This window comes from Gadus macrocephalus, chromosome 8, assembly GCF_031168955.1.
Source record: "Gadus macrocephalus chromosome 8, ASM3116895v1".
Taxonomy (NCBI): Eukaryota; Metazoa; Chordata; class Actinopteri; order Gadiformes; family Gadidae; genus Gadus; species Gadus macrocephalus.
Genome location: NC_082389.1, coordinates 18,602,920 through 18,614,633, shown reverse-complemented (window position 1 = coordinate 18,614,633; position 11,714 = coordinate 18,602,920). Strand labels below are relative to the sequence as shown.

Genomic DNA, 11,714 nt, shown 5'->3' with positions numbered 1-11,714 from the left:
AGTGTACACACATAAACACACACATACATACTCACACACACAGACACACCCAACACACACACACACACACACACATTCTCTCTCTCTCTCTCACACACACACACACACACACACACACACACACACACACACACACACACACACACACACACACACACACACACACACACACACACACACACACACACACACACACATGTGGGAGTGGCATTCGGGCCTCCTGAAAAAACCAACCAGCAGTTGGTCTATCCACATACTGTACCCATGAAATCTTTAATGAAGACGTTATAATGCCGCATCAAAATATGCTCCCCATATTCTTACAGTGAATTTGGAGTGAGTAGTGGTGTAAAAAAAAAGAAGGTGATTCTGTAGTGGGAGCATCGTTTGTTAGAGGCAATTGGTCTACAGATTAAATACGCTACCAAACACGTAAAGTGGCATGTGTTGATAGGGTAGCATGGCTCGATAGAGTCTATCGAGCCGCACTACGGTAGGAACACCTGACCAGGGAACAGACTTTGACAGAACACAGGCCAACCATGAACGAGGCAGTGAGGCAGAGTGATGAAGGGCTCTGTGTGATTCCTAAATGGTTGTGACCACACAGGGTGGATGAATGGACAAAGAGAAAACAAAACATGCACAAATGTCCATGCGATGTTTAAAACGGTCGAACAGGCTTTCATGCCACAGCGCTCAGTCCGTAGCTACACCCTGATGGTCGCCCAATCCCTTGTTGAAATTCATATATTCAACAACAAAAGTAAAATATTTGAAGCCCCTTATTTATGTTAATATATTGAGGCCCTGAATTTTGGGGTTTTCATGAGCTGTAGCAATAATCATCAAGATTAATACAATTAAAGGCTTGAAATAGTTCACTGTTGATGGAATGAATCAATATAATAAATGGGTTTCACTTATCAAATATAATTATTGAAATAAATTAATTATTCCACAATATTCTAATTCATTGAAATGCACCTGTACAGTACAGGTGCATTTCAATGAAGATACGGTAGATACGGTAGCGACAGCCTGCTGTCAACCATCAACACAACAAGTCCCTGTTCCGCAGATAGCCGCAGAGGGGCGCTGTTGTACTGTGTCCTGTAATGTTACGCAGCTCGCCGCAGCGGGGCGCTGTTGCAGCATGTCCTCTTATGTTCCGCAGCTCGCCACACGGGGACGCTGTTTCACCGTGTCCTTTGGTGTTCCGCAGCTCATCGCAGGGGGGCGCTGTTGCGCCGTGTCCTCTGGTGCTCTGCAGCTCGCCGCAGCGGGGCGCTGTTGCTCCGTGTCGTCTTTCGTCTATGAACTCAGCAGCAGAAGAGAATTTCTGCTCCAGCTGATTCGGTCGCCATCTTTTCAGCGACGTAAACAACACAGATGCCTCCCGCTGTGTTGTTCTGTCGCTTGCAGTACGTGGACGTGATTGAACCGTCGAAGGAGTATTCGAGACGAGACGTTGTGTGATCGGAACACGCCAGTCCCTACAACGGTGTCCTGAGCTCCACGGCTGACAGGTACGACAACCTGTCTGTGAGGACGTCAGCTGACGGCTGGTTTGTTGTCGGCCATATCATGGTACCATGACAACGCCGCGTCGCCCCCCGCTGGGGTTTAAATGACCGGGCTGCAGTCACGCAGTCGGGTGTATTTTTGTCATTTGATGTTAAAGCAATTGTCCGTTTTCAGTCGTTTACCCTCGCTGGAGGTAGCGTCAACGCGACGCAAAGGCACCCAGGCCATTTAAACATGGCCATTTAAACATGGCCATTTAAACCAGTCCAGTTAAACCAGGCCGTTTAAACCAGGTCGTTTAAACCAGGCCAAACCAATGGTCTGAGATATCCTTACGATCACCTGCCTAATGCCTATGATCTCTTTTCCCAACGCTAAGCAGTCACTGTGTGGTCGTTAGACGGGGGTCCTCCGTGGGTCTCTCAGCTGTTCTTGTGTGTTCGTTACAGAGACGGGGGTCCTCCGTGGGTCTCTCAGCTGTTCTTGTGTGTTCGTTACAGAGATGGAGCTCCTCCGTGGGTCTCTCAGCGGTAGGGGTGGGCAGGTCTAAAGGGGTCCCAGAGGAGGGGGCATTGCTGTGTGACAGCAGTGGCCCCCGGAGAGATGGACCAGGAGTACGAACGACGGCTGCTGAAGCAGATCAACCACCAGAACCTCCCGCGGGACACACAACCGGCCCAGGTGAGGCTCACGGGCAAACACCATGCTACACTATACCTGTGTCAGTTTGAGTCTAAACTTCACTAAGCCTGTACATGTATTGTGGCGGCAGAAGCTCAGGTGGTAGAGCGGGTTGGCTGGTAACCGGAAGGTTGCTGGTTAGATCCCCGGCTCCTCCCTGCTGAGTCGAGGCGACCCTGGGCAAGACACCTCACCCTCACTGCTCCTGACGAGCTGGCTGTTAGTGATGGATTTCATGATTATTTTCCATGATTCAGTTCAAGTCGGTCAGTTCGCCAAGAAGAGTCGTTCAGAATCGTTTGTTTGTTCGTTCATTCGTTCAGTTGCGTTTCCGGTAGCGGTGAATTGAATCATGGAATGCACGGTTCTCAGCCGAGTCAGTCAGACTCAGCTCCTCCCTCGTTCTCATTCTCAAACGATCGTGGAAGTCGGTCATCAATAAACACAACATTACATCTTTAACCAAACGCAGCGGGTCGCATGCGTGAGAGCAAACAATGACAGTACGAGACAGATTGACGAGATATTCAAATATTTCATTAATCTTGTGTCGCATGACACAGAAAATACGAAGATAGCATGCATTTACCATTTCACTGATATTGAATCGCATTATCATACGCCCGCTCACTAAGCCTCTTCACCACTCACAGTCAGTGAACGAACAGGGAGTCAGCGACTCAGCGACTAGTGGGTCTGGGTGGAGTCGAGTCTGAGAACAAACGAGACGAACGGGAGTAAAGATTTGTTCATTCAAACTGATTCGGTCGCCAACGACCCATCAGTACTAGCTGTTGCCTTGCATCGCTGACACCATCGTCGGTGTGTGAGTGATAAATATGTGAATATTAGGCAATATCAGATAATAATAATCAGATCGTCTTCATTTGCGCGCATGCATGCAAGAGACTTCAGAACATCCGCCGGAACTAGTCAGAAACACGTCAAGTTCCCACCACAACGTCAAGTCGGACACAGGTGCACATCTCGTGGTTTGAACAAGCCTAGTTTGAGAGAGGGCATGCCCCTTTCAAAGGAGATATGTAATTTCTCACGCTGGTACTTCCAGGTGATAATTCCAACCGACTAGGTCAACGTTTTAATCTGTTGAGGGGAGTGACTGTCTTATGTCCGCATTTATTTGAGACCATATGCACAGAAGTGCAGACGGAGGGAACTCTCGCAAGTTTATAAAGACATGGGACATGTCGCGTAGGGAAGTTATCACCAGCATTTCTGACGTTTTGATCCCAGAATGCATTATGTTATGCGACGCAACGCATCGCATGCTTGATCTCGCCAACTTAGAAAGTTGATGTGATACACCTCTATTAGAAACTCGTCGATAGAAAGTTGATGTGATACACCTCTATTAGAAACTCGACGATAGAAAGTTGATCTGATACCCACATATTCGAAACTCGCCGATAGAAAGTTGATCTGATACCCACATATTCGAAACTCGCCGATAGAAAGTATGCTGTGCTTTAACTGCAGAGGACTAGAGATGACTAACGGTGGTTTCTGTCCTGGCGGTCAGTGTGTGGGGGCAGCCTGCAGCCCGCTCAGCGTCAGGTCGGGGGACCGCTACATCCCCACCCGTGCTGGGAGCAACTGGAGTATCAACTTCCACTACGCCAACGTAAGCATGTACACATCTCTCTCCTCGGCACTTATGTGGTTGTAGTGATTCTAATCATGTTATCTTCCTCAGGAGAACTGTCACTCCCCCAGTCTGAACCACAAGGCCAAGGACGCCAGCACAGAGTCAGGCAAAGGTCAGAGGTCACCGTTGAGTGTCTTATTTTGTAGCTATTAGATAAGGCAAAAAATATGAATAACGATTTTCTAGCTTAGAATTGATCTCACGATTCTCTGCTCCGATTCTTTTCTCACAAAATGTGATTTTTATTGAACCATGACAAAAAAAAAATGGCAGTACCAAACGTAGTTTTTTGGCATCTCTAGGACGTTGCGTTTCATAGGGCCCTTTTTAACGGATTAAAGTGCAGTATCAAAAACGGAATGATTTATTTTGTAAATATAGCTTCACATTGGCTTTAATTGCTTGCCTTTTATAACTACTGAACAAACTCCACGCACCTGTAAATGAAGGCTTCAAAAATAATAAAAAAAAAAAAAGAATAATATCAAAAGTAATTTACAACTCAAATCCACACAGGGGTTAATCAAGATCGCTATTTTATAATGATTTATCGTGCAGGTGTAGGCCAGATGTACTTTATTAAACTTAGATGGTATTTAGGTGCTACCTTGCTGTGTTATGTTTCATGGTATTTTCTTAATACTGTTTTATTGGATATTGGATCAAAATCTGGGCCTTGATGTGGCCTAGTATCAGCCATATCGTGCAGCCGTCCATTCAACTCCTCCTCCTCCTCCTCCTCCTCCTCCCTCTCTTCCTGCTCCTCCGTCTCCTCCTCCTCCTCCTCCCTCTCCTCCTCCTCCTCCTCCTCCTCCCTCTCCTCCTCCTCCTCCTCCTCCTCCTCCTCCTCCTCCCTCTCCTTCCCCTCCTCCTCCCTCTCCTCCACCTCTTCCCCCCTCTCCTCCTCCTCCTCCTCATCCTCCTCCTCCCTCTCCTCCTCCTCCTTCCTCCTCCTCCTCCTCCTCCTCCTCCTCCTCTTCCTCCTCCTCCTCCTCAGACACGGTGGCCTATGCTGCCCTGCTGAGGAATGAGCTGCTGGGTGCGGGGATGGAGGCGATGGTGGAGCCCCACGCCGACGACCGGCGGCAGGCCGTCCTGACCCCGAGCGCACGCAGCCTGTTCAGGGTAGGAGAGGCAGAGGGCGCCCCTCATCCCAGCTCACCGTGGATGCACACAGACCGTATTACTATGATGCTTGGAGAGTTCTGGTAGAATCGGGCTTCACTCCGTGTGACCAGTAAAGCCTCGTTAGTTTAGCCTGCATAATATACAGCGAATGTTGTCCTATGAATCATGGTTACACACGGAGAATTTTAAAATGTGATTTGAAAACAGGTTTCCCCTTTGTCACTTCAGTGAATTTACTTGAAAACAAAACTAAATAAGGGCTTCAATTGTTGAATTAAACTGGTGCTGTTGCTAGTGTTGATTGTGTTTCTTGTTGTTCCTCCAGTACACGGTCCACACCAAGAAAGTGCCTTTTGACAGCGACAATGACGTCTCCCCCTACTCCCTCTCCCCACTCAGCAACAAGAGGTGAACACCCTCTCACTCTCTCTCACGCTAAGCCCTTTCTGGGATGGGAGCCCAGGGTCCACAGTCTCATCTGTAGCCATCCTTAACCCCGACCTGCTCCTCAATGACATGGATCTGACAGGGTTTACATTGCAAGGTTTATTCTGTTGCTAGTGTTATTTTTCTATCTTGAGCCGAGCATTTGCTACAAAAGATATGATAATCCTTTGACGGGAAGAAAATCCTAAAGTACTGTATGAGAAGACTAGGCCAACACCTCCTCCCCCTCCTCCACCCTCCTCCACCCTCCTCCACCTCCACCACCCTCCTGACGTGTCCTCCTGGTTCCCCCTCCTCCTCCGCCTTCGCCTCCTCCACCCTGATGTCTCCTCCTGGTTCCTCCTCCTCCACCCTGATGTCTTCTCCTGGTTCCCCCTCCACCGCCTTCTCCTCCACCTCCTCCTCCCCCTTCTCCTCCTCCTTCTCCTAAACCTCCTCCTCCTCCTCCACCTCCTCCTCCCCTTTCTCCTCCTCCTCATCCCCCTTCTCCTCCACCTCCTCCTCCCCCTTCTCCTCCTCCTCCTCCTCCTCCTCCACCTCCTCCTCCTCCCTGACGTTCCCTCCTGGTTCCCCCTCCTCCTCCACCACCTCCTCCTCCACCCTGACATGTCCTCCTGGTTCCCCCTCCTCGTCCTCCTCCTCTTCCTCCTCCCTGACGTTCCCTCCTGGTTCCCCCACCTCCTCCTCCTCCACCTCTTCCACCACCTCCTCCTCCACCCTGACGATTCCTCCCGGTTCCCCCTCCTCCTCCACCTCTTCCTCCACCTCCTCCTCCACCCTGACGTTCCCTCCTGGTTCTCCCCACCAGCCACAAGCTCTTGCGCTCCCCACGTAAGCCGGCCCGTAAGATCTCCAAGATCCCCTTCAAGGTGCTGGACGCCCCCGAGCTGCAGGACGACTTCTACCTGAACCTGGTGGACTGGTCGGCGGGCAACCTGCTGAGCGTGGGCCTGGGGGCCTGTGTGTACCTGTGGAGCGCCTGCACCAGCCAGGTGAGCTCCACCCCCTCCTGCACCACGTACACCAGGGGCTCACCACCTTTAGGTTACAAGGACCGCCATGATGGGAATGTTAGCGTGTTAAGGTTTGATAAGCCCTAACGTTGTGAATGTTAGTGTGTTAATGTTTGATAAGCCCTAACGTTGTGAATGTTAGTGTGTTAATGTTTGATAAGCCCTAACGTTGTGAATGTTAGTGTGTTAATGTTTGATAAACCCTAACGTTGTCAATGTTAGTGTGTTAATGTTTGATAAACCCTAACATTGTGAATGTTAGTGTGTTAATGTTTGATAAGCCCTAACGTTGTGAATGTTGGCGTGTTAATGTTTGATAAGCCCCAACATTGTAAATGTTTGCGTGTTAATGTTTGATAAGCCCTAACATTGTCAATGTTAGCGTGTTAATGTTTGATAAGCCCTAACGTTGTGAATGTTGGCGTGTTAATGTTTGATAAGCCCTAACATCATGAATGTTAGCTTGTTAATGTTTGATAAGCCCTAACGTTGTGAATGTTGGTGTGTTGATGATGGTCAGGTGACCAGACTCTGTGACCTCTCTGTGGACGGGGACTCAGTGACGTCTGTCTGCTGGAACGAGAGGGTGAGCTGACAGACGGGGAGAGTGGAGCTGTGAGTGAGAGAGAGAGAGAGAGAGGACCTGTGAGTGAGTGAGTGAGTGCGAGAGAGAGGACCTGAAAGAGAGCATGTGTGAGTGAGTGAGTGCGAGAGAGAGGACCTGAAAGAGAGCATGTGTGAGTGAGTGAGTGCGAGAGAGAGGACCTGAAAGAGAGCATGTGTGAGTGAGTGAGTGAGAGAGAGAGGACCTGAATGAGAGCATGGGCGAGTGAGTGAGAGAGGGAGGACCTGAAAGAGAGCGAGTAAGTGAGTGAGTGAGTGAGTGAAGGTGCGACTGAGAAAGAAGAGAGGGTAAGAAAAAATATTTATGATTGCCTCCTCTGTTCCACGTGTGTGTGTGTGCATGTGTGTGCGTGCGTGTGCGTGTGCGTGTGTGTGTGTGTGTGTGTGGTGCTTGCAGGGGAGCTTGGTTGCCGTGGGAACACACAAGGGCTACGTCCAGATCTGGGACGCCACCGGCGGGAGGAAGCTGAGCAGCCTAGAGGGGCACTCCGCACGCGTAGGTCAGTGACGGCCAGACCAGTTAGCCCCAGTTGATACCAGTGAGACCCAGGGGGAGGCAGATGGTTGACCACTACGGCTCTGACTCCCCCCCCCCCCTCCCCCCACCGGTCCAGGAGCGTTGGCATGGAACGGCGAGCAGCTGTCGTCGGGCAGCAGGGACCGGGTGATCCTGCAGCGGGACGTGCGGAGCCCCCCAGGGGCCGAGCGGAGGCTGCAGGGCCACCGCCAGGAGGTCTGCGGGCTGAAGTGGTCCCCGGACCACCAGCACTTGGCCTCAGGGGGCAACGACAACAAGGTGGGGGCAGAGAGGAGAACTCGTGGGTTGAAGGGGTGATATCACGCTACTTCTACTTCTACCTTTGCTTTAGACCGTTATGCGACGTACGTATACATGTTTCCGTCTGCTTAGCTAGAAAGATCTAAGTCTGAGCGAGGGGGGGGGGGGGGGTATACGGCCCACGAGAACGCCCCTCAATAAGTGCGTGAAACAGCTTGTTTGCGCTCAAGCCTTGCTTCTGTATTAGTGTGATTTCAGACTGTGTCGTGGGCGGGGCTGAAGTGCCAAAGTCCCGCCTCCCGGCTACCCGCAATGTTTGCAACTTCTCGGGGGTGTGAATTTAAAGACGCACGCGCAAAGCGTTCGACCAATCGCAGCTGAGTGGGCGTGTTAACCAATCCCAGCAGAGTGGGCGTGTTAACCAATCCCAGCAGACAGGCTGCTGCCGTTTTTGAAAGACGTTGAAATTGGTTTTGCAGAGATGAACAGTGTGAGAATAACAAGGGGTATTTTTAACATACAGGAATGTAACCTTCTTCTAGTAGTACCCCCAAATACAGTTATTAACACTAAAAATGAACCCAGCTAGAAAGAGGTTCTGGGATCGATCCCTCAAACATTCGACGAGGCATCTAAGCACGATATAAAATGATTTTGGATCGCACGATCCACTTGATCACGCACTTACTCACTTTTAACAGATTAAAAACCACTGTCCTAAAGAACTAAATAGCATTAACAAACGGTTTTATTGCTCATCATTATCAGATATTGGAAAGATGTGCAACATTTGACTCGTTGTGTCTGTCTTTAAATGTGTCTGTTCTCACATTGAGCTCCACTTTGGAAATCAGCCGTCACCACTAGAGGACGAACCTCTGAGGTGCTCGGTGATTCGTGACGATGAGGTGAAGCAGGCGTGGTAAAGTGCTCCGCCGTCTCCCCTCCAGCTGCTGGTGTGGAACAGCTCCAGCCTGCTGCCCATGCAGCAGTACAGCGACCACCTAGCGGCGGTGAAGGCCATCGCCTGGTCCCCTCACCAGCACGGGCTGCTGGCCTCGGGCGGGGGCACGGCCGACCGCTGCCTGCGCTTCTGGAACACGCTGACGGGCCAGCCGCTGCAGAGCACCGACACGGGCTCCCAGGTCTGCAACCTGGCCTGGTCCAAGCACGCCAACGAGCTGGTGAGGACACGCACACACCGACGCACACACACACAGGCTAGGAGGGGTTGACTCCCAGCCAAAAGGTAGGGGGTTCAATGTCCCATGTAGGCATCAAACACCTCTGTGTTTGCCCCCAGGTCAGCACACATGGCTACTCTCAGAACCAGATCCTGGTGTGGAAGTACCCCTCACTGACCCAGGTGGCCAAGCTCACAGGACACTCCTACAGAGTGCTGTACCTGGTGAGTTTCACTGGGACCGCCTACAATCAAAATCAAATGAACGATCCTCATTTGGAAAAGACACATTGATGGACTTTCCATTCTATCTGTGCAGTGTTTGTCACATTCTGCAGATTTGATAATCATGATTCATCAAATTACCACCCCCCCCCCCCCCAGGCTGTGTCCCCAGACGGGGAGGCCATCGTCACCGGAGCCGGAGACGAGACGCTGCGATTCTGGAACGTCTTCAGTAAAACACGCTGCACCAAGGTACAGCACATGTTTAGTCTACTGTCAAACACCAAGGTAGAGCACATGTTTAGTCTACTGTTAAACACCAAGGTACAGCACATGTTTAGTCTACTGTTAAACACCAAGGTACAGCACATGTTTAGTCTACTGTCAAACACCAAGCTACAGCACATGTTTAGTCTACTGTTAACCACCAAGGTACAGCACATGTTTAGTCTACTGTCAAACACCAAGCTACAGCACATGTTTAGTCTCCTGTTAAACACCAAGGTACAGCACATGTTTAGTCTACTGTCAAACACCAAGCTACAGCACATGTTTAGTCTACTGTTAAACACCAAGGTACAGCACATGTTTAGTCTACTGTTAAACACCAAGCTACAGCACATGTTTAGTCTACTGTTAAACACCAAGGTACAGCACATGTTTAGTCTACTGTTAAACACCAAGCTACAGCACATGTTTGTCTACTGTCAAACACCAAGGTACAGCACATGTTTAGTCTACTGTTAAACACCAAGGTAGAGCACATGTTTAGTCTACTGTTAAACACCAAGGTACAGCACATGTTTAGTCTACTGTTAAACACCAAGGTACAGCACATGTTTAGTGTACTGTTAAACACCAAGGTATAGCACATGTTTAGTCTACTGTTAAACACCAAGCTACAGCACATGTTTAGTCTACTGTTAAACACCAAGGTACAGCACATGTTTAGTCTACTGTCAAACACCAAGGTACAGCACATGTTTAGTCTACTGTCAAACACCAAGGTACAGACATGTTTAGTCTTCAGTAAAACAAAATGCACCAAGGTACAGGACATGTTCAGTCTACTGTAAAACACCAAGATACAGGACATGTTTAGTCTACAGTGAAATATGTATAGGTAAAAAATGGTTATATAGAACTAGAGTAGCTCTATTATTAGAAGGTATCCTGCAGTTCTAGCAAACAACTCATTCACTTTCCTTTATTTGCATGCCGGAAAGTATTGTATTATGTATATTCAGTATTATATTTATGAATATCATTTTGTGTTATATTTGTATATGCTATATTAAGTATATAAGTATTTTATGTATGTATGTTATTTTGTGATGCAAGTATTATATTTATGTATATCCTTTTGTTATATAAGTATTATATTTATCTATATCCTTTAGTTATACAATTATTATATATATATGTATATTATTTGGTTATATAAGTATCATATTTATGTATATTATTTGGTTATATAAGTACTATATTTATATTGTATATTATTTGTTTTCCAGGAGTCCAAGTCGGTGCTGAACCTGTTCACCAGAATACGATAGTCCCACGGTGGGATAGGACCTTCTCAGTAGGAGACACAGACCCCAGTCACACACAGACCACCATTCTACTGCACTACTAGAGCCCTTCTGTGTCCCAAGGAAACCTTCTCCATGCACCTGACCTCACTTCCACAAGACTTTTATTTTGAAAGAACCCTGGAGGCTCCACCACTTCAGCCACGTCCGCCTCTCTGAAGACCTTCCTGCTCTGTTGTGGACGTGATGGAAAAACTCTTTCTTTTTTTTATAATTTCATCAGTAAGTTGTCATGTCTAAGAGAGCTGCATCATGAAAATGAAATCATGAATCTGGAAATCATGATTTGACATCAGGAATCTGGAAATCATGATTTGACATCAAGAATCTGGAAATCATGATTTGACATCATGTCATTAAGTCTCGAAAAGACATGTAATGTTTTTAACACTGTGCTTCTGATCATGTTTTCTGGTATGTTCTGTGCCACGTCAATCAACACAACCACAATGAATAAACATCTGCACCATGCACAGCTGCACACACGGCTGCAAACACTGAGCTCTTTTGTGTCTGTGTCTGTGACTTAAAAGCATTGTCTGTAAGAATCCATCTCCACGGGGTGAGACAAGAACGATCGTAACCTAATATTATCCAAAATCAAACTAATGAAACACTTATGAAAGAACATTTTTGGTTGTTATTTTCTGTCCCTTCCTTCCCTTTTTCCAGTAAATCAGTCCTGGTTGAAATATAACAGAATCACCAGCGCCCAGGCTGTGCTACGCAACGCAGGCTGAGAATGACTCATTTATAAACTTAAATTATAACCTGGTCATATATCGGCAATTTCAAGAAATGTATGTATGTGAAATTCCTACACATAGTCCATTTCAACCAACATACTTAT

At 48.1% G+C, this 11,714-nt stretch overlaps 1 protein-coding gene across 2 annotated transcripts; it reads left to right on the top strand.

Moving 5' to 3' along the window:
• Nucleotides 1-1,306: 1,306 nt before the first annotated feature.
• On the top strand, nt 1,307-11,365 carry fzr1b (fizzy/cell division cycle 20 related 1b). 2 transcript variants are annotated; one of them, XM_060059759.1, is made up of 14 exons: nt 1,307-1,529; nt 1,977-2,208; nt 3,749-3,850; nt 3,923-3,986; nt 4,872-4,999; nt 5,328-5,410; nt 6,258-6,441; nt 6,983-7,048; nt 7,484-7,586; nt 7,701-7,882; nt 8,815-9,048; nt 9,168-9,272; nt 9,432-9,524; nt 10,787-11,365. In XM_060059759.1, exons 2-14 carry the CDS (start codon nt 2,131-2,133, stop codon nt 10,826-10,828), a joined length of 1,464 nt encoding a protein of 487 aa, XP_059915742.1. In that variant the 5' UTR covers nt 1,307-1,529; nt 1,977-2,130; the 3' UTR covers nt 10,829-11,365. The 2 variants fall into 2 exon arrangements, with proteins under 2 accessions (XP_059915742.1, XP_059915741.1); XM_060059758.1 differs by having other exon boundaries at nt 1,308-1,529; nt 2,028-2,208.
• The last annotated feature ends 349 nt before the right edge of the window (nt 11,366-11,714 follow it).

What these genes read in the sequence shown, in the direction of transcription:
- fzr1b (XM_060059759.1), top strand. Translation starts at nt 2,131, where the DNA reads ATGGACCAGGAGTACGAACGACGGCTGCTGAAGCAGATCAACCACCAG. An exon ending in CTGTCTGCTGGAACGAGAGG is followed by an intron (nt 7,049 to 7,483) that starts GTGAGCTGACAG and finishes TGGTGCTTGCAG; the next exon opens with GGGAGCTTGGTTGCCGTGGG. An exon ending in CAGGGGGCAACGACAACAAG is followed by an intron (nt 7,883 to 8,814) that starts GTGGGGGCAGAG and finishes TCTCCCCTCCAG; the next exon opens with CTGCTGGTGTGGAACAGCTC.